We start from the raw sequence: 22,620 nt of genomic DNA, 5'->3' as shown, positions 1-22,620 counted from the left end.
AATAAGATGCATTGATTCACATCAAAGGAAGAACAGATACAAATTCCCTGTGGTGAAAAAAGTCCACAAGGAAAGTCAATAAGGATTTCCACATTTTCATGAACTGGTTTGTGTGTTTCTTTTCTTTAGTTTTCTTCCTTGTTGAATCTGCACAACATAAACCGCAGCTATGTCTTCAGACGCTGAAATGGCAGTGTTTGGGATTGCTGCCCCTTTTCTTCGAAAGCCAGAAAAGGAAAGAATTGAGGCCCAAAATAAGCCTTTTGATGCCAAGAATTCCGTTTTTGTGGTGGATCCTAAGGTCGCTTATGTCAAAGGCAGTGTCCAGAGCAGGGAAGGAGGGAAAGTTACCGTCAAGACTGAAGCTGGGGAAGTAAGTAAAATATATACATCTGTTTGTTTTTTTGACTAATTGTTATAGTTTCTCAACTCTTATAAGCAAACCCTCATCAACATCCAGAAAGGAAATTATACAGTTCAGTGTTTAGTTCCTTCAAAACACTTCGATTTCTGACGGGTTCATCTTGAGTTCTGGCACACAGTCAGGGAAAGAACTGGGTTTTCAAGACCCTAAAAGCAAAGTCTGAACCTCAGGGGAAATTAAATTCCATAGGACAGGCACTGTGACCAAAGGTCGCACTAGATGACATGGTTTCATAGAAAGGACCCAAAGCACGTTCATTGTGCAAGATCTTGTGGGTTGAGCAGAAGCAATAAAGTGCAATTACTACAGTTTCCTTCTTTCCATTTTCTAAGTTGATATATGTAGGTCTGTTCTTTTCTTCCTAGTCTGTAACTGTGAAAGAAGATCAGATTTTTTCCATGAATCCTCCCAAATATGACAAAATTGAGGACATGGCCATGATGACTCATCTCCATGAGCCTGCTGTCCTGTATAATCTCAAAGAGCGTTATGCAGCCTGGATGATCTACGTAAGCATATTCTGTGGTGGTAGTTTTCTATCTTTTTATGTTGGGACTAGTTTTAAGACATCCTAAGAATCCTTTAAAGGGACGCGGTGGCTCAGTGGGTTAGGACGCTGAGCTTGTCGATCAGAAGGTCGGCAGTTTGGGGGGTTGAATCCCGAGTGCCGCGTAGCAGAGTGAGCGCCTGTTACTCGTCCCAGCTTCTGCCAACCTAGCAGTTCGAAAGCACGTAAAAATGCAAGTAGAAAAATAGGGACCACTACGGTGGGAAGGTAACAGCGTTCCGTGCACCTTTGGCATCTAGTCATGCCGGCCACATGATCACGGAGACGTCCTCGGACAAGCGCTGGCTCTTCGGCTTTGAAACGGAGATGAGCACCGGTCCCTAGAGTCGGAAACGACTAGCATGCATGTGCGGGGGAACCTTTACCTTTACCTTTAAGAATCCTTTATCTCAGAGGTCCCCAACCTTTTGGGCACCAGGAACCGGTTCCATGGAGAAAAGTTTTTCCATGGACCAGAGAGTCTGTAGTTTTGTGTGCTTCCTGCATCCCAAGGATGGGCTTTGGTTGTTTGTGCGGACCAGTTGCTGGCATGCCGCGGCCCGGTACCAGTCCATGGACCAGGGATTGAGGACCCCTGATTTATCTCCTTACATCAAATAACTTATGTTAAGTTCTCCTGTTTACTGTTAATTAATTCATTAGTAAACCTGCTCTTTAAATTCAAAGTAAACACAGTGCTTGTTTCTAAATTATGTCTTCCTTTCCTGATGTTTCAAGGAAACAGATGTTATATATTTATATACTTATTTATGTTATAGATTTTTAAATAAATATTTTATTGAAGACACTTTTGAAAAAATTGTCAGCAAAAAATAAAGTAGATTAAGCAAATTGTGTTTTACTTTTTCAGACTTACTCAGGTCTCTTCTGTGTCACTGTTAATCCCTACAAGTGGCTTCCAGTGTATAATCCAGAAGTGGTAACTGCCTACAGAGGCAAAAAGCGTCAAGAGGCTCCTCCCCACATCTTCTCCATCTCTGATAATGCATATCAGTTCATGTTAACTGGTGAGTAAATGAGTAGTTTAGAAAGAAGGACCATATTTTTATGAAAAACATCAGTGGCCTTCCTACACATTGTATTTTTTAGGTCAGATGCTTAATGTGCTTAATCATTTGGAGTTATACAAATTAATCATTTCCTAACTTTGATAATTTTCTTTCAGCTTAACTGCTTACTTTATTTTTTTAAAAAGAAAGAAATATGAAATATGTCATGGAAAAAAAGAAAAAAGATAAACAATACTCAATGTGTATGCCAATGAAAACAGGATGGGTTAAATTTCTCCTCTGAAGCTAAGAGCAAATTTTAGACTTGGATTCCTGCTTTAACCACTAGTTTGTGCAACAATTTTTTCCCCTAAGTTCTGAAAATCTTAAAGATGAAGCTGAGACTTGATGTTTCTGCCAGGTCTCTGAACATATGCAGTTTTTATATGTCCAGGTTCTTAATTTTTCCCCAGCATCAGTTAAATACCCTTGGGGTACAGACAGACAAGATGCTAATGCTTGATTAATTTTAACAAACTTTTTTTCTTTTTCTGTGGCATTGTGTGTTGTGAAATTACAGCCAGTTTTATTAATTTGTGGTTTATTATATTTTATGATTTCAAAAGATTAATTGATTCAATCATTTGCATATAGGGATAGGTCCTGAGTATAATATCTTGTGCACCCAAAATGTAAAATTCACACGTGATATTCTTTGTACATGTATGCGTAATTATGTTCAAGGAAACTCATGAAACTGCCAATTTATAGAGAATAATAAAGCCTAGGGACTCTATAGCTTCATATTCTATTTCTCTATAACTGCAGAGAAAAAAGAATGCTTTATAGAAATTCCCCAACCTGGTTGATTAGGGACTATTCAATCTGTACAGTTAACTTTCATTCATGACATTTTTCATTGCATAATATTCACATATTTTGTCATCATTGAACATTTATAATATTCAACAAATAGATGTTTGATTTTTCCGAGCTATTTTTTTTTAGCTGATGTAGTGCTTAAGTGGATAGTTTTAATGTCGCATGAACTCCCACTCAATTCATGGAAGTTCACAGTGAACTATAATGATTTTTTTTATGGTTCTTTCCAGATCGTGAGAATCAGTCTGTCCTGATCACGTAAGTTCATTTCCTTACTAAGCTCTGTATTTGCATTATGGCAGAGTACTCCAAATTGTTAAAACAATTTCTTGGAGACTTCCAGAGCATAGAGCTTGATTTTGGTTGCCTGCTCCTACAAATATCTTGTTTTATGCTTTTACTGTTATGCCAGTAAGTATACAACATATCTCTATAGATAAACCTCATAAGGGTCAAAAGGGTGGCCATGCCACATAGGTTATATATTCCTTTGATCTCCTAGCTTTCTTACTCTTCAGTTATGGGAGCTCAAATTTCAGTTGTGGAGAGTATGAACTGCATCTTTATACTTTGTTTACCCCTTTGGTCAACAGTGGAGAATCTGGTGCTGGAAAGACTGTGAACACAAAACGTGTAATTCAGTACTTTGCAACAGTTGCAGCTGCTACTGACAAGAAAAAGGAAGAAACAGCCCAACCAGGCAAAATACAGGTAGCTTGTCTGCCAGAAAAGAATGACCTGAGATTACATGACATTTTTATAGGATTGATGATACAGAATCTGACAGTAATACTATTTTTCAGGGCACCCTTGAAGATCAGATCATTAGTGCCAACCCCTTACTGGAGGCTTTTGGAAACGCTAAAACCGTCAGGAATGACAATTCCTCACGTTTTGTAAGTTTCATGTTGAAACTTGGCATCATGTAGAAATACACAGAAGATGCAACCTTCAATTTTTGATAATATCCCTTTTCTTCTTCAAAGGGCAAATTCATTAGAATCCATTTTGGTGCCACAGGCAAGCTGGCTTCTGCTGACATTGAGACATGTAAGAGATTGTGCCTGCATGTAAAGGGTTTTTACCACCCCATCTTTTTTTTTCCCCTTCTTCTCTTCCCCTTTTTCTTTCTCACATTCTTTATTGCTTGCTTGTTTCTCCTTTCTTGCCAGATCTGCTGGAGAAGTCCAGGGTTACCTTCCAGCTCAAGGCTGAAAGGAGCTACCATATCTTTTATCAGATCATGTCCAACCAGAAGCCAGAACTGATCGGTAAAAAGCATCTTTTACTCTTCCTGTGACAATATGCTACCTTTGCCCCTATTGTTGCCATAAATGATTTCTGTGTTGAATAAAGCAAGTTTTATTTTTCATTCAGAGATGCTCCTGATCAGCACGAACCCATATGACTTTCATTTTGTAAGCCAAGGAGAAATCTCTGTTGCCAGCATAAATGATCAAGAAGAGCTGATGGCTACAGAAGTAAATATAAATATTTAAAAATCTATTTGTGTACTCTAGGCTGAAGTAATATGAAGAATAGTTACTTATCTTCATTCAATCACCAGAGTGCCATTGACATCCTGGGATTCAATGCTGAGGAAAAGACAGCCATTTACAAGCTGACGGGTGCTGTCATGCACTACGGGAACATGAAGTTCAAGCAGAAGCAGAGAGAGGAACAGGCTGAGCCAGACGGCACGGAAGGTATTATCACAGTTGGTGATGGAATTACCTACCCAAACCATATCAAACAAAAAACCTCTCTTGAAGTTCAGCTGTTTTAATTTGAACAGCTGATGTTTAATGCATAAGAATGTCTTCCTAAGGCTGTGGAGGAAGCTATCTTCTGAGCAGTGTATATTTGTGTTGTTAGTCATTTAAGTGAAACATCCTTTTGCATCTCTAATAACTTCATAGGGGATGATCAGACAACTTAAATGAAGATAAATAAACTTCATAGCAGCTTTAAAGCCAGGGAATTTCTTCTCTAGACTGTCCCACCCCCACCCATCTTTCTGATGTTACGATGACAGATCCATAGTCAATAATGAATTTATAAATGACAGCTCCCTAATTATGCAGAAAAGACTGAATGTGTTAATTGGTATTTTGTTCAGTATTTACATGTAATACTTATGTTTAGAAATAAACATTGCAAATAGACCTGGATACACCTTGTAGGAAATTAATCTGGCCTGACTTCAGTACTGCAGAGATAATAAGTTAGGATTTGAAAAGAACACTTTCTTCCATTGTCCTACGCATATAAAGTAAATATTGTTTGTTTTTATGACACACCAATATATACAGGTAATCCATGACAACTTTGACATGGTTATAAAGTGAAAAGTCAGTGACTGTGCCTGACTTAACAATGGCAGTTTATCCATTTTTGGCTGTTGTTGTTAAGCAAATCACTGCACGTCACTAAGCGTGATTATTTGTGGCTAGGACTTGTGACTTCCTGCCAGCTTCCCCACTGACTTTGCTTTTTGGAACCTGGCTATGAAGATCACAAATGTTGACCATATGACTGTGTGATGCTGTGACCATTGTAAATCCATGCTGTTTAGCAAGTACCTGCATCATGAACACAGGGATGCTGTGATGGCCACAACTTTGAGGATTGGTCACAAGTTTTCTTATTCAGCACTGTCATAACCTTGGATGGTCGCTGAACAAATGGTTGGCAAGCAAGGACTACCTGTACTGTAATATCTAATTTGAAATTAAAAAAAAACAATAATGGATGTCCAAACGTTGTCACTTAGCAATTGTCTTCATTTAATCGTGGAACTTATTTCATGTTCAGAGCGGTATAACTATTCCTTCCCTCACCTCTGAGGGGAGAGTGTTCCACAGGGCAGGGGCAAGAGCAGAGAACGCATTCTTCTAGAATTCTTGAATAGTATAAATAGTATAAATTTGAACAGGTGTGTGTGTGTGTGTGTGTGTAGTATACAACAATATATGAACACTGTTTGTTTGCACTTAGCTTTTCCAGTATATGGTAGAGAGCATACAATTTGCTTGCAAAGCTTTCCTCTTATTTTTGTGATCAGTTGCGGATAAGGCTGCCTATCTCATGAACCTCAACTCAGCAGATTTGCTGAAAGCTCTGTGCTATCCCCGAGTCAAAGTTGGCAATGAATATGTCACCAAAGGTCAAACTGTTCAGCAGGTAAGTATTTCTAAAATTAAAGGGAAAGCTTCAATATTAAATTACATTCTTTTATAGGTTACCAATTTGTCTGTTCTTCTAGGTCTACAATAATGTTGGTGCTCTGGCTAAAGCTGTCTTTGAGAAGATGTTCTTGTGGATGGTCATCCGCATCAACCAACAATTGGATACTAAACAATCCAGGCAACATTTCATTGGTGTGCTGGACATTGCTGGCTTTGAGATCTTTGATGTAAGGAAACTGAGCCTTGATGGCATAGTGTTGGAGTGTAGAAATGTGATGTTTACATTGTAAAATATTCAAGCAGTTAATGAATGAAGTACAGTGAAACAATTTTGTGAATGCAAAGCCACTAAAGCTTTGCAAATAATTTCTGAGTTGTTGATTGGAAGGATGGTTTAAATAGAAATATCTGGCACAGAGAAGAAACTGTAGAAATTTTTGGCAGGAAGAGTATGGATCATAAATTCAAGTCAGCTATGGCAAAGATATAATCTTTCAAAATACTGAAGGCAGGGATGTTAGAGTATATTGGGAATAATGAATTTAACAGTGAAGAATATTATGAGCAGAACTGATTCAAGTAGGAGTTTAGATATTTGTACATTCACATAAACCTTAAATATTTAAGAAAGCCTAGAGAAAGGAACACAGGTAAAGATAATTGTTATTTTCAAAATATTTTGCATTGTCTAGTATAACAGCTTGGAGCAGCTCTGCATCAACTTCACCAATGAGAAATTGCAACAGTTTTTCAACCACCACATGTTTGTCCTGGAGCAAGAGGAGTACAAGAAAGAAGGAATTGAATGGGAGTTCATTGACTTTGGGATGGACCTGGCTGCCTGCATTGAACTCATTGAAAAGGTCTTTTAAAAAATAAAGATGATATGTTTTCTAAACCTGAAATAGAACACACATCTGTAAATTAATGAATGGTTAATTCCATCTTGCTATGGTAACAATTCCTTAATGCTGAGTATGAAAAGTTTAATTTCTGTTACAATGAAGAGTATTTCTTGCAGTGATCTATCTGCCTTGCTCTCTCCAGCCCATGGGCATTTTCTCCATCCTGGAAGAAGAGTGCATGTTCCCTAAGGCGACAGACATCTCTTTCAAGAACAAGCTCTATGACCAGCACCTTGGCAAATGCAAGAACTTTGAAAAGCCTAAGCCTGGGAAAGGTAAAGCAGAAGCTCATTTCTCCCTTGTGCACTATGCTGGCACTGTGGACTACAACATTAGTGGCTGGCTGGAAAAAAACAAGGACCCTTTGAATGAAAGTGTCATTCAGCTGTACCAGAAATCATCCATGAAGACCTTGGCATTACTCTTTGCTGATCGCCCTGCAGATGCTGGTAAGTAGTTATCCAAAGAGCATACCTTTCAAGTCTAAATAAATAAATATGCTGTATTTTGTCAACAGCATCTTAATTGCATAATATATATTTCCATTTTCTTCCTTAGAGGGTGGTGGAAAGAAAGCTGGAAAGAAGAAGGGGTCTTCTTTCCAGACTGTCTCTGCTCTGTTTAGGGTAAGGACAATTTTATTACTTGCACAATCTGATAAAAACCCATTTTAAATATTTTTTTTAAAAAATCTATGCCTGAGTTCCTTCCTCTGAAAGAATGCTTCAGAGATCCAAAACTACACAGTATCAAAGCACGAAAAGGGATAGTCAATATTGCTTAATGTTGTTACAAATTTTCCCTTTCATCATTCCCTCAAATCACGGAGTCCCATATGATTGTTAAGATGTTGAACTATGGAAAGAACCAGGTTCCAGATCATTGGTGGATTGGAGCTGGTCTCTAGTTTCTCAACCTAATCTACTTCATTGGGATTATTGTGGTGATCAAACTTGAGGCAAAACTGCTATGAACCTAGTTAAGCTGTAGGAAAAAGATGGCATAGAAGAATGGAACGGAACGGAACAGAACAGAACAGAACAGAATAGAACTGGAAGGGACCTTGGAGGTCTTCTAGTCCAACCCCCTGCTCAAGCAGGAGAACCTATACCTATAAGAGACTATATGTCTAGTCTCTTCTTAAAAACCTCCAGGGATGGAGCACCCACAATTTCTGAAGGCAAGCTGTTCCACTGGTTAATTGTCCTCACTGTTAGGAAGTTTCTCATTAATTCCAGTTGCTTCTCTCTTTGATCAGTTTCCAACCATTGTTTCTTGTCCTGCCCTCTGGTGCTTTGGTGAATAATGTTACCCCTTTTTCTTTATGGCAGCCCCTCAAATACTGGAGTACTGCTATCATCTCTTTCCTATTTCTTCTTTTCTTTAGACTAGCCAAACCCAAGTCCTGAAGCCATTCTTCATATGTTTTAGTCTCCAGGCCTTTGATCATCTTAGTTGCTCTTCTCTGAAATAGAAATCTAATAGATCATTTAAAGTTGGCTCTTTGGGATTGAGAGTCATGAGATCTACTTCACAAATATTTCTGATCCTACAGGAGAATTTAAACAAGCTGATGAGCAATCTGAAGAGCACTCACCCTCACTTTGTGCGGTGCCTCATCCCCAATGAAACTAAAACTCCTGGTAAGAATTAGATAGTTCAATTATGCATGAAGCTGTGTTAGTATATTTGAGTTCAATTCTATAGTGACAATACATCCAATGTTGTTTAAGGTGTCATGGAACACGAGCTTGTCTTGCACCAACTGAGATGTAATGGAGTGCTGGAAGGCATCAGAATTTGCAGAAAGGGATTCCCTAGCAGGCTCATTTATGGTGACTTTAAACAGAGGTCAGTCTGCTAAATGTTAGCCTATATTATGTGCCTCCCATATTTGTAACTCTAACTCTCATTTTCCTTGAAGCTAGAAACTTTTAATGTTTTTAAAAATATAAACTATACTTCTTCCAACAGATATAGAATATTAAATGCAAGTGCTATCCCAGAGGGACAATTCATTGACAGCAAGAAGGCTTCCGAGAAACTTCTTGGATCTATTGATGTGGACCATACTCAATATAAGTTTGGTCACACCAAGGTAAAATTACTGTCTGTCCTCAAAAGTTTGAAAATTGGGTTTATATGAAAAGACCACAACATTGCATTTTCTTCCCCCTCAAGGTGTTCTTCAAAGCTGGCCTTCTTGGTCTTCTAGAAGAAATGAGAGATGACAAGTTGGCTCAGCTTATTACACGTACTCAAGCTATGTGCCGTGGCTATCTGATGAGATCAGAGTTCAAGAAAATGATGGAAAGGAGGTAGAGTTTTTCTCTAATAAGGCTCACAATGACATTACTTCGAAGAGGCTACATGTGCACAACATGACAATATATCACAAATACATCAGCACTACCTCAAGTTGATAGTAGAATCATGCTTAAAATTTTCTTTGCCCTCCTTCCAGAGAATCCATCTTTACTATTCAGTACAATGTTCGTTCATTCATGAATGTGAAACACTGGCCTTGGATGAAATTGTACTTCAAGATCAAGCCCCTGCTGAAGAGCGCGGAGTCAGAGAAGGAAATGGCCAACATGAAGGAAGAGTTTGAAAAAGCAAAGGAAGACCTTGCCAAGGCAGAGGCCAAAGTGAAGGAACTAGAGGAAAAAATGGTGTCCCTAACGCAGGAGAAAAATGACTTGCAGCTCCAAGTCCAATCTGTAAGAATGTTGATGACCTTAGAACCTTTTGTACTAATAATGTTATTCTGAGGTCTGTTTGTACAGATTACCTATGAGACAAAACTGCAGAAAATTATTCAGTTATTTTCATACAGCATTTAGCTGATGGATATTAACTTACAAATAGAAACTAAGAAGAAAGAACTATTTTTTTTAAAAAAAAGTTTTAAAAACTTTTGCCTCACCCTTCTTTTTGGTTTCACTGTTATCTCCATTGCTTCTCAATAATGCCTCCTGCTTCCATGCATATTTTCCTTCCTCTCCTCTCCAGCCATACTTCAAGATTTTTCTCATGTTCCAGCGTCATCATGTTCCATTTCAGTGATCTACTTTTGCTCACCTGCACCATTCCATTTTGTGGATAGTTTTGTTAGTAAGGGTCAAAGCAATTATAATCAGAACATATCTGAAACCTGTACAGATATCCATATTTTATTACTTCCTACTGTAACTCCTAGCACCCAGTTTGTTAAACATAAAAGATTAAATGAGGTACTGCTCGGAAAACTGAATCAACCATTTTTTTGTAGTGTCCTGGATATGTCCAAGATGATAGCCTTTTATTATATTTGTACAGGAGATGAAAATCTGAACTTTCATCCCAGAATGGTTAAGTCAGGAGAGTTGATCTCAGAAAGAAAGTAGGAATCATGTAGACAGTTTTTAAATAAGGGATTCCAAGCCTATAAATATTATAAAACCCAAACAGAGCTGAAACCAAGAATGTATATTGGGGTTATTCATTTTAAATACTCACAGTGTTTTGATTAAAAAAATGTGCATTTACTTACATAACAACATGCTATTATTAGTTACAGAGCATGTTTCTTGTCAGTGGGAACATATATGTCATGATTTAGAACTGTTGCTTTGATCATTAAGGAATTTTTTTTCTTTTTCTTTTTTTTGTTGTTTGTTAAAGATAAAATGTATCCTAAAACTTTTTAATAAAAAAAAGGAAATGAGAAGACAAAATATTTTTACTAACCTTTTTTTTCTTTGGTATTTAAAGGAATCTGATGGCTTGGCGGATGCTGAGGAGAGATGTGACCAGCTAATCAAAACCAAAATCCAGCTGGAAGCTAAAATTAAGGAGCTGACTGAGCGGGCTGAAGATGAAGAAGAAATGAATGCTGAGTTGACAGCCAAGAAGAGGAAACTGGAGGACGAATGCTCAGAACTGAAGAAAGACATTGATGATCTTGAGCTGACACTGGCCAAGGTGGAAAAGGAGAAGCATGCTACAGAAAACAAGGTACTGGTCAAAAATATACCAAAATTAAATCACTACCTACTGTTGCCATTTTAGAATACATAGAGCATCTTAACCATGTCTGTTCAACTTCTAAAGGTGAAAAACCTGACCGAAGAGATGGCGGTCTTGGACGAGAATATTGCCAAACTGTCCAAGGAGAAGAAAGCCCTGCAAGAGGCCCACCAACAGACCTTGGATGATCTGCAGGCAGAGGAGGACAAAGTGAACACTCTGACCAAAGCAAAGACCAAGCTGGAGCAGCAGGTGGATGACGTAAGTACCCTATCATCTCTGGAGAAGAATTGGACTGAGGTGGAGGTACTGCTGTGATGGGACAATCACTCCCGTCTCTTTTTGTTCAGCTTGAAGGGTCCCTGGAGCAAGAAAAGAAACTTCGCATGGACCTTGAAAGAGCTAAGAGGAAGCTAGAAGGGGATTTGAAGCTATCTCAGGAAACTACAATGGATTTGGAAAATGATAAGCAACAGCTAGATGAAAAGCTGAAGAAGTAAGTAGTAATGCCTATTTTGATGGACCTTTGTGCTAAGTGGAGTCTTACTAATGTTTGATCATTATATTTTGTTATAAAAAGGAAAGACTTTGAAATCAGTCAACTCCAGAGCAAGATTGAAGATGAGCAGGCCCTGGACTCCCAGCTTCAGAAGAAGATCAAGGAGCTGCAGGTTGGTCATGCAATGGTTCCTTCATGAATGGAGAATTAAGCTCTCTGAAAGCCAGTTTCAGGGTTCATGGTTGTCTCTCTTTTTCCAGGCTCGTATTGAGGAATTGGAAGAGGAGATTGAGGCAGAACGGGCATCTCGTGCCAAAGCAGAGAAACAGCGGGCTGATCTCTCCAGGGAACTTGAAGAGATCAGTGAGCGTCTGGAGGAAGCTGGTGGGGCAACTGCAGCTCAGATTGAGATGAACAAGAAACGTGAAGCAGAATTTCAGAAAATGCGCCGGGACCTTGAAGAGGCCACATTGCAGCATGAAGCCACGGCTGCTGCCCTCCGCAAGAAGCACGCAGACAGTGCAGCTGAACTTGGGGAACAAATTGATAACCTGCAGCGAGTGAAGCAGAAGCTGGAGAAGGAGAAGAGTGAACTGAAGATGGAGACTGATGATCTTGCAAGCAATATGGAATCTGTCTCCAAAACCAAGGTATAGATATTTTCCTACATTAGAGGAAAAAAATGTAAGAATTATTGTATCCTCTTGCAAGGGTGGCATTTCTAGATACAGAGTATTCCATAATAAGGGGCATATATTGAGAAGCAGCATACTCATGTATCTCCATACCTGACCACATTCAAAGGTCTTAGCACCTGTTTTACAAGCAGCACATTGGTTTCTGAGTAAAATTCACAGTGTAAGTTGCAACCCATAAAGCCTATTATGGCTTGGCACCTACATTTTTCAAGAAATGTTTATCCTGCCTAGAAAAGAATGCTGATTTTATGAGGTATTTGCAGTTCTCACCCATCAGCATATGAATTGCTACATTCTGTGCTACCTACATGTGCTTTTCCACATTACCTTCCAGATTTTCAGATAAAGTTCTCATTTATTAGTATATTAGTATATTTCAATATATTTCCATTTGCTGATTTCAGTCAACTCTTGAGAAATTAGCCCGGTCCTTGGAAGATCAACTGAGTGAGATTAAAGCAAAGGCAGAAGAGCAGCAGCGTACAATTAATGACCTTTCTACTCAGAAAGCTCGCTTGCAGACAGAAGCAGGTAAGAAGAAATGCTGAACTCTTTTAGGAATGATCATGCCACTGATCGTATTTGAGTTTGCCTGTTAACTGCTCAGAAGAACCATATCTTTGCAACTAATGCTAACATCCAATGAATACAAAATTGGTTAGCAAAATTTGAAATATAATGTGTTTCACAACTTCATCTGTGATGAGAAATTCTACTAACATCAGCGATATCACAGAAATTATCTGGGAAATACGAGCTGTCGCCCTCCCCCAATTTGTACTTCAGGTGACAAGTGTGTCATTTAGTAAGATATTATAAATAACCTAAAACATAACTAATAACAAAATGTCATGTATTTATGCTGTTAACATTTTTCAGTTGTTCCTATTCATCATTACTTCCTTTAACAGTTAGCTCAGTCATGTCAACCGCTTCCCTTCTGGTTTTCTGCTTTTCAGGTGAACTTTCCCGCCAAGTGGAAGAAAAAGACTCTCTCATTTCCCAATTCTCAAGAGGCAAGCAAGGCTTCACCCAGCAGATTGAAGAATTGAAGAGGCAACTTGAAGAGGAAATAAAGGTGTGTATTAGGTCAAGATCTACAGATTAGAAATAGGCCCTATTCACATCCTTCAGCAGCTTCCAACTCCTTGATAAAGGTGCTCTTTTTCTATTTCTCTGTTACATACCAGAGTTGCTAGTAATAGGTGCAAGCCCATATTTTAAAAAGTGAACAATTGAAAGATTTACCTTCTAAAAGCTAAAAAAAAAAACCTGAAGAGAAAAGTGGTACAGGTGGGAGCTGTTAATAATGCCACCATTAGATTTTGGAAAAGCTTTTAAGTTATCTTCATATCTCTAGGCTAAAAATGCACTGGCTCATGGTTTGCAATCAGCTCGTCATGATTGTGATTTACTCCGGGAACAATTTGAGGAAGAGCAGGAAGCCAAAGCTGAGCTACAGCGTGCCATGTCCAAAGCCAACAGCGAAGTGGCCCAGTGGAGAACCAAATATGAGACTGATGCAATTCAGCGCACTGAAGAGTTAGAGGAGGCCAAGTATGTGGAGTAGTTTTGTAGTAAAAATAAATTACAAGGACAAATGAGCTACAATTACCATATGAGAAAGTAATTTTAGCCATATCTCTGAGAGTGGATTACATTGCGTAGGCAACATAAGCTATTTTCTCTCTACAGAGGAGCCTCAGCTTGCAGCAAAAAGAAAACAAGTGACACTCCAGTATTTTTGCAGATATTCTCTTAGCTTAAATTGCAACCATGTAAGAAAATAATAATGGCTAAGACTGCAGGATTGCTGTAAACCACTCAAAATCTTGGAAAACAACTAATCCAAATAATGCTTCTTATGAAAAGTAGTCATTTGTATCCCTCATTTCCCATTTTTTCAAGCATTGTATTTAAACAAGAAAAAGTATCTGTATAGAGCGAGCAAATCTCTGTAAAACATTTTATGCAATAATTTCAGGACCTTTTTGTAAATTAAAATAGTAATTCATTGCAAAAATCCATATAAATATAATTTACTTTTTGAAATTTTAATAAGAAATCCAAATCCAAGTTTTATACTGATTATCTATTTAGAGCAAAAATGTCTTTAGTTTTAATTTATTCCTACAATTAAAGTTTAAACAGCATATGATTTGGTATTTGGATCTGGTGAGGGATTTCTGTGAGGGTTTATGAGACATCAAATGAGAACATGGAAGTATAAATGATCACAATTATTATCTTATATCTCATTAAAACAATACATTTCATGGAAACAGCTCAAATATTTTATAATTTGCTATCAATCATTGGGAATTCAAATGTTGCATATCTGCATAAGATACTTAAGTCTGAAATAATGTTAACAATAATACAATGTAAAAAATAAAAATTAATCTTAATTATTTAAACTATTTTAGAGTTCACCATTCAGTAATAACCATTCTCATTTTCAAAAGTTTTTCAATCTGTCCTGCATGACAAATTAGTGCTTCATGAGATGATTTGCATACTACAGAACTGATTTGCAAAACTGTTAAAAACCTTGAAAATGAAATAGTTTCCATGCTGATGATAGAGAAGTGTGTGTCATCTTTGTTCATATCATGTGATTGTGAACTTTTCTTTCTCTCATATTTCCTAAGCAAATTCATTACTAATATTTGGTCCTTCATTGCTCCAGGAAAAAGCTTGCTCAGCGTCTGCAGGAAGCTGAGGAACATGTAGAAGCTGTGAATTCCAAATGTGCTTCCCTGGAGAAGACCAAGCAGAGGTTGCAGAATGAAGTGGAGGACCTGATGATTGATGTGGAAAGGTCCAATGCAGCTTGTGCAGCTCTAGATAAGAAGCAGAAGAACTTTGATAAGGTATTTGGCTCCTGATGATTATAAAAGAACACTTCATACCAAGACGTTGGGCCAATTAAATTTACTGTTTTATTTCTTTATCAAATTTGTGTGACGCTGATGTCTGATTGACCCTTTACAGATTCTGGCAGACTGGAAACAGAAATTTGAGGAAGCTCAGTCTGAACTGGAAGCTTCCCAGAAGGAGTCTCGATCACTGAGCACAGAACTCTTCAAGATGAAGAATGCATATGAAGAATCCTTGGATCACCTGGAAACTCTGAAGCGTGAAAACAAGAACCTCCAGCGTAAGTCTATAAGTTTCAGCATAAATCTATAAGCTTCTCACTGTAACCTTCAGTTTAGGACACTGAAGATACAAAAGTGAGAAAAAATGATTATGTAATGGTTCTACCACCTTCTATGGAGGAACAAGTGACAAGCATGATAAGATAATCTCATATAGGGATTCTCCTCATTATTAGGATATACATATGTAGAAGTGTTGTCTGCTCATGCAGTATTAACAGATCAGTTACAAATGGATGAATTTGGAAGAACCAAGGAAATATTCTTTTCCCAAACATTTAGCCTAAAACTGTTAATAAACGGTGCCTGTCTTCCCCTCTTTATTTTGTGTGAAATTAACAGAGGAGATATCTGACCTAACGGAACAGATTTCTGAGGGAGGAAAGGCCATCCATGAACTGGAAAAAGTGAAAAAGCAGATTGAGCAAGAGAAATGTGAACTCCAGGCATCCCTGGAGGAGGCTGAGGTAATCTTGTTATTATGCTTATAGAAAACAAAAGCTCAAATTCTTTAATGTATTTTAAAGCACTCTAAAATATGTTTCAGATGACTCTTTAATAACAGCTGATATACTTGATTTTATTAAGGCTTCTCTGGAACATGAAGAAGGCAAACTCCTCCGTGTTCAAATGGAGCTCAACCAGGTGAAATCTGATATAGACAGAAGAATTGCAGAGAAAGATGAAGAAATTGATCAAATGAAGAGGAACCACCTGAGAGTGGTAGAGTCCATGCAGAGCACGCTGGACGCTGAGATTAGGAGCAGGAATGATGCCCTGCGGCTTAAGAAGAAGATGGAGGGAGATCTGAATGAAATGGAGATTCAACTGAGCCATGCCAACCGTCAAGGTGCTGAAGCACAAAAGAACCTCAGGAATGCACAAGGACAGCTCAAGGTATGTTCCAGGCAGGTTCAAGAAAGCAGGTTCAGGAAATCACTACAATTGTTAAAATTTCAAGAGTTATACCTTAAAATAATTTATATTGTAGGACACACAACTGCATTTGGATGATGCTTTGAGAGGCCAAGAAGATTTTAAGGAACAAGTGGCCATGATTGAGCGCAGAGCAAACCTGATGCAGGCTGAGATTGAGGAGCTCCGGGCAGCTCTGGAACAGACAGAGAGAGCCAGAAAAGTGGCTGAACAGGAGCTTCTGGATGCCAGTGAACGTGTGCAGCTCCTCCACACACAAGTAAGAATCTGATTATTTGTATCCTCCTGCAACCACCAGACAAGACTGCATAAGCATTTCTCTTTTGTAAAGGCAAAATGTGGAATATTTTGAATATTGTTGGGTTATATTGATATTGTTTGAAGGAACGGTGTGGTGGCCTAGAGGTGGAGCTCTCGTCTCACACTCAGGAGGCTTGTGAGTTCAGTCATAGGTATTTATCTCTGTGGGCACAAAGAAAAAAATATCTGCTGTGAGCTCTGCATAGGCATCAGGAAGGGCATCCAGTCAATAAACGCTCAGCTCCATTCAGTTATCCTGAGGCCACTCTGATGCAAGGGATTATAGGATCGTTAAAAGAAAAAAAATTTTTTTTGATATTGTTTGAAGAAAATAAAGCTATGCTTAAATGATATTTGCAGATCTTTACATAAAACATCTGTAAACATAGTATTATTCTTTTTCTATTGTATTAATTTAGATACTATGACACTTTTGTCTTTGTTGAAACTCTGAGGGAGTGTATCTCTACACAAAGAGATACAAAATAATGTTGCAGACATTATTCTTGCAATATACAGGTTTATTTTTAGAACATTTTTCATGGTTTTTAAAAATAAATTAATCATTTCATATTTATTGGAAACTATCAGTATTTTTTGCCTAAATAGAACACCAGCCTGATCAACACCAAGAAGAAGCTGGAAACAGATATTTCCCAGATCCAGGGTGAAATGGAGGACACCATTCAGGAGGCCCGCAATGCTGAAGAGAAAGCCAAAAAATCCATTACTGATGTGAGTTGATTGAAGCTTTCTTCTGAAATCTGCTCCTATTGTTGTGATTCAGGGTCAGCCTGTGGGTTCGGCAGTTGGGTCGGACGACTCAGAGGAGGAGGAGGGGGGTGTTGAAGAGCTTGCTGATGATGGCTTTGAGGCTCCGCAGAGCCCTCAGCCAGGCCCCTCCCACCTGGTCACGACGGAGACCCAGCTGTGTGAGCCTGACAGCGTGGATGAAGATGACCCACAGCTGGCCCTGTTCAAGGACGCCCGACGCAGGAGGCAGTCAATCAGGAGTAAACAGAGGAAGGCAATGGGGCACCTCGGAAGGAGGCAGAGAGAGGCCACGCCCTGAACTGTATTTAAGGGGAATGTGTGGGAGGGCTTTTTTGCTGAAGGCAACCGCTTGGATAGTTCCTGTTTCATAGCTCCTGTTTCATGGTTGGTGTCTTGTCTTGCTCTGTTTTATGTTAATAAATTTGGCAGGCTTTATTCCAGCCTCTTGCCGTTTGTAAAGGGGTTGTCCCTGCTTTTGCTGCAGGGCCGGTAGCAGGCTGGTACAGAACACCTATATGCACTTATAGCAGTGTAGTCTCTGGAACATAGTATCTTCATTAACAGGCAGCCATGATGGCAGAAGAACTCAAGAAAGAGCAAGACACCAGTGCCCATCTAGAGAGAATGAAGAAAAATCTAGAACAGACTGTAAAAGATCTGCAGCACCGTCTTGATGAGGCAGAACAATTGGCAATGAGGGGAGGCAAGAAGCAACTTCAGAAATTAGAGCAAAGAGTATGTATTTATCTCTGTATATATTTATAGACTTGTATGTAAGGTTGCATGTAACAGGTCATAGTTGATGGTTAATTTTTAACCTGTTTTTCTTTAGGTACGTGAACTTGAAACTGAAGTCGAGAATGAGCAAAAGCGTGGGGTTGAGGCCATCAAGGGTGTACGCAAATATGAGAGACGAGTGAAGGAATTAACTTACCAGGTAAGGGTGATAACTATGGAGTGAGTTTATTTATCAACCCACCTGGAAACAAAGACTATTTGAAAAACAGAAGTGGCTTTTCTCATGATTTATATTTACATATTTATGTATTTATTTATAACTTAATCTTTCCAAAACTAGAATTCAAATGATAGAAACTCACTTGTTGCCATAACTCTGTTTAGTCTGAGGAAGACCGGAAGAATATTCTGAGGCTCCAGGATCTCGTGGACAAGCTGCAAATGAAAGTGAAAGCATACAAGAGGCAATATGAAGAAGCTGTACGTAATACATTTGTAATGGAGCAATAATTGTATTTCCAATGAATTTGAGTAGGCCTGGATGTTTGGGCCTTTGGGATCTGGGATTTTATCATCTTTGGTACTGAATGGGGTGGCACTGCCCCAGGCAGACCCGGTGTACCATCTGAGAGATTTTCTAGATTTACAAATCCTGCTCAAGGAACAGGTGGTAATTGCAGCCTGGAGGGCCTTTGCAGTGCTTTGTGTTATACACAAGTTGTGTCCCTTCCTGGACTATGAGCTCTACTCACAGTTACTCATGCCCTGGTCATCTCTAGAACATGGAAATGCACTTGAAGAGTATCCAGAAGCTTCAACTGGGCAGAATGTAGGTGCACAGAAAGCTAGGTGCACCCCTAGGAGAGTGCACATTACAACCTCTGCTCCACAATCTACATTGTCTATCAGTCTGCTTCCAGGTTCAATTCAAGGTGCTTGTTCTGACCTTTAAAACCCCACTTGGCAGGGACCAGGTTAGTGAGGTACTCTCAGGCCTAATGACACAGCGAGATTCAATTGAATCCAATTCTTTATGTCCTTACACCTAATAGAGAGGAACCTGCCAGACTAAAGCTATGATCTTCTAAACTGATATATATACTCTGGGACATTGTAGGCTGTGGCTACTCTGAATCTTTTCCTTCTTCCCTCATCCAGTTAAGGACGGCACAGTCTCTTGTTTTGGGCCCCTCTCTGGAATGTGCTGCCTCTTCTCTGGGAAGCCATGGTGCTATTGCCAACATATCCCCTCCATTCCTTCTTCCACTGCACATTTCACTGCACATTCCATCACAGGGTTTACCTCTTCCAGGTGTTGTTCAGATCGAGCAGGAGAGATATGCTGGGTCCTTTCTACTAAGGAATTCCATCTGGCAAGACCCAGACAGTGTGCCTTTTCAGCTGTGCCTCCTGCCCTCAGGAACACAATTGTGTTCTGAGGTGAGGTTGGCCCAATCCCTGTTTAGCCTTTCAGAAGGCTCTGAAAAAGCAGTTTTTCCAGAAGCCTTGGGGAATCTCATGATGAGCCAGCAAGGGGGCTGTATGACATCAAGAGACCATTGTTCTCCCGCAATCTTGAGTTTTAATGTTTTCTTTTTTACTTACATTTGAATATGTCATTAAATAATCATTATGTTTGCATATTGCTCAGCACTTCGTGCGATGGGCAGCTATATAAATCTGCTAAATAAATGCTAATCAAGATTAATTGCCAATAAGATAATGTATGGCATTTTTTAAAAAAAAATCATCTGCCTAGAATACAGCTTAAAAGCTTTGTACACGATATTTTTTATAGAATTAAACACAGATAAGATTCAATTGATTCACCAAGAATTTGTATACTAAATGTCCCCAATTTGTGAAAGGCAAAGTGAACTTTCCATTTAGCTAAAATTGCATAGTGGAGACTCCATTCTTTCATCTTCACCACAGAAGCTATTACCTTTTTGCATTCCGTATACATCACAAGTAGACTTGTTTTTTAACCATACCTTTTTCATTCTCAGGAGGAGCAATCCAATCTTAACCTCAGCAAATTCCGCAAAATTCAGCATGAGCTGGAAGAAGCTGACGAAAGGGCTGATATTGCAGAATCACAAGTGAACAAACTGAGAGTGAAGACTCGAGAAGTGCATAAGAAGGTGGTTGTAAGCGAAGAATAAACTCACCTGAAAATGGCAAAGTGACCAAAGAGAAGCGCAAAATGTGAAGCTCTTTGTCACTCCTTGTAATTACAGACACCAGGGGAAGAATAAGCTTGTCTGCTTCAAGGTTGACTGAAGAAGTGCACAAAATGTGAATGTCTTAGTCACTTGGATTTGTAATTATTGTGGGTTCTGTCTTTGGTGTTTAGGAAATAAAGATTATAGAAATGTTTGCATACATAAAGATGACGTGATCTTATTGTGGGTTTTGCTCTCCTGTATGAAATCTGATGCTTCTCCTTAGAGAGGTAACGCTATCCAAACATGATAAACATTAATGAATATTGTGCACGAATCATTTGCCAAGTGCCATGCTGGGGTTGATGTAAGTTGAAGTTAATAGGAGAGGACACCAGTTTGAATGCCCTGATTTGGAGAAATTCATTTGTGCATAATTATTTTCAGATAAACTACAAATCCAGCTGAACTGGAATAAAGACTAATTTAGCTAAGTATCCTTAGTTCAGGGGTGTCAAACTTGCAATGTCACGTGTTGTGTCATGACATATTGCAATGTTTTTTCCAACACTGGCAATGGGGTGGCGCAGTTTTGCCATGATGCATGCGGCCTACGGACCAGCAGTTTGACACCCCTGCCTTAGTTGATCAACAAATTACAATATACATTCAAATAATAGGATATTGGTGCCACATGATAATGGTCTCTAAATCTCCCATAGTGTTTCTCTCTTAATGGCATCCCTGGATGTGTATTCATAAATTTGCTGATATTATTTCTATACTACCTTTCACACAAACACCACCTAAGTTTTGCTTAAAAACTATAAAAATAAAAATGAAATAGTTGAATTATGAGATTAAAATGATACCTTGTGCAATGTATTGCAAGCTAAATGACCACTCCGAGACAGCAGGCTTTCCACGAAGAATGGTTTATTTCAGTGTAGCCCCAGACAGCTGACAGCATGTTTAGGTTGCCCTTTTATACCCGAGCTGGCAAACCCTTGCCCAATCCTGTCAGCGTATTCTCCCGCCGCGGCAACTCGGACCAATCAGCTGGCAGCCGTTCTGACAGCTCTGAGCTGTCAACTGGTTTAAGCGCGTGCGCAGTCAACAGGCGGCCGCTTTGACCGCTGAGAGCCGTCAACAAGCTGCCGCGTGTGCGCTTGAGCTGTCAAGAGGCTGACAGCGATTTACCTCATAACCTACTCGTTTTTCCTAACATCTTATAACATATTAACATATTATAACAAACTACTACATAACACAACACCTTAATGAGAAGAAAATAACACCCCAAGTATCACCAAACCTTTTTTTTAAAAAACTGTAAGAAACAGAAATGAAATATTTTAATTATGAGATTAAAGCAATACTTAAAACAACATGATGCAAATATGCAAAACCACTAAATGCAACATTGTACAAAAGATAAATTTTCAAAGATGGGGGGCATACAGATTTCTTTCAGTAAAAGGTAATGAAATGGTAGTCGTTGCCTAAAATGTTCTCTTTCTGCCAGTCAATCGGCTAGGCCTCCTGTGATTAATATATATATATAATAACTGAGAAATAGAATTTCACAAGAAAACATATAATGCAGGTTGTAGCAAAACAGTGGTAGCACCACAGAGATTTCTGCAAATTGTTCCTCAGAATGGGAGAGAGAGTACAGTACCTATGAACCAGAACCAGATGCAGTGCCTCTGTTTGTCCATTACTCTCTTTCACAAATCTCTTGAAGGGTGTAACAAATATAGAGGACAGCCTTGAAGGACATAGGTAAGGTCCATGGCCAAAGCAACAGTCAGACAAATGAGGCATGAGCCCAGGCCAAGAAAACAGTTTATGAAAATGCCTCATACAGCCTCCCCTCCCATTTCACATGAGGATGAGAAAAGAAGGAAGGGAAGCACATTCAGGCTTGCAAGATTCTATTATAGCTATTCTAATAAAAGTAGTTTAGTGTCTGTGTAGTGTCTGTTTCTTTTCTGGGTGACATCTTAACAAGTAATATCGTAATATATTTTCTGAATTGTTAGCTACACAGTCATTCACTGAGATGGGTGGCATAGAATATGAACAAACAAACAAATAAAAGAGGGACAGTTTCCAACTCCAGTATCCAGTTTTCCATAACACAGAGAGAGATGTTTTCACCTTTCAATTTTCAAAGTACCTTAAGTGAAATCATCCCACAGAGCAGCTTTGTTCTTCATTGAGATAAATAAGCTTTTTTCTGACATGACTCAGGAGCTCAGGGACTGAAAGAAGATAGATAACCTTTATTGTCATTTTTTTACTGTGGGCACAACGGCACACATCAAAAATGAAATTTAGTTGCTCGCTCTCAAAGAGAAACACATACATGACACATACCTA

General features: G+C 38.9%; 1 protein-coding gene across 2 annotated transcripts; it reads left to right on the top strand.

The window, feature by feature from the left end:
• Positions 1–169: 169 nt before the first annotated feature.
• Positions 170–20,271, top strand: LOC308663894 (myosin-4; the record flags this gene model as incomplete). Of its 2 annotated transcripts, none has more annotated exons than XM_081320690.1 (38): positions 170–373; positions 790–933; positions 1,843–1,999; positions 3,094–3,121; positions 3,457–3,568; positions 3,667–3,759; positions 3,850–3,913; positions 4,036–4,134; positions 4,241–4,344; positions 4,431–4,569; positions 5,928–6,046; positions 6,129–6,278; positions 6,744–6,914; positions 7,099–7,405; positions 7,515–7,582; positions 8,512–8,599; positions 8,690–8,807; positions 8,931–9,054; positions 9,138–9,274; positions 9,421–9,676; positions 10,710–10,952; positions 11,049–11,225; positions 11,315–11,460; positions 11,545–11,635; positions 11,724–12,113; positions 12,566–12,692; positions 13,121–13,239; positions 13,522–13,718; positions 14,851–15,034; positions 15,156–15,321; positions 15,665–15,789; positions 15,911–16,219; positions 16,314–16,517; positions 17,168–17,293; positions 17,897–18,067; positions 18,165–18,269; positions 18,455–18,550; positions 20,080–20,271. In XM_081320690.1, the coding sequence occupies 38 exons, from the start codon at positions 170–172 to the stop codon at positions 20,233–20,235; spliced, it is 5,814 nt and encodes a 1,937-aa protein (XP_081176816.1). In that variant the 3' UTR covers positions 20,236–20,271. The 2 variants fall into 2 exon arrangements, with proteins under 2 accessions (XP_081176816.1, XP_081176815.1); XM_081320689.1 differs by having other exon boundaries at positions 3,457–3,574.
• Between the last annotated feature and the right edge of the window lie 2,349 nt (positions 20,272–22,620).

This window comes from Vipera berus (assembly GCF_964194415.1).
Source record: "Vipera berus genome assembly, chromosome: 2".
Lineage (NCBI taxonomy): Eukaryota > Metazoa > Chordata > Lepidosauria > Squamata > Viperidae > Vipera > Vipera berus.
Note: the sequence above shows the minus strand (reverse complement) of the source record. Positions and strands in the feature narration are given on the sequence as shown.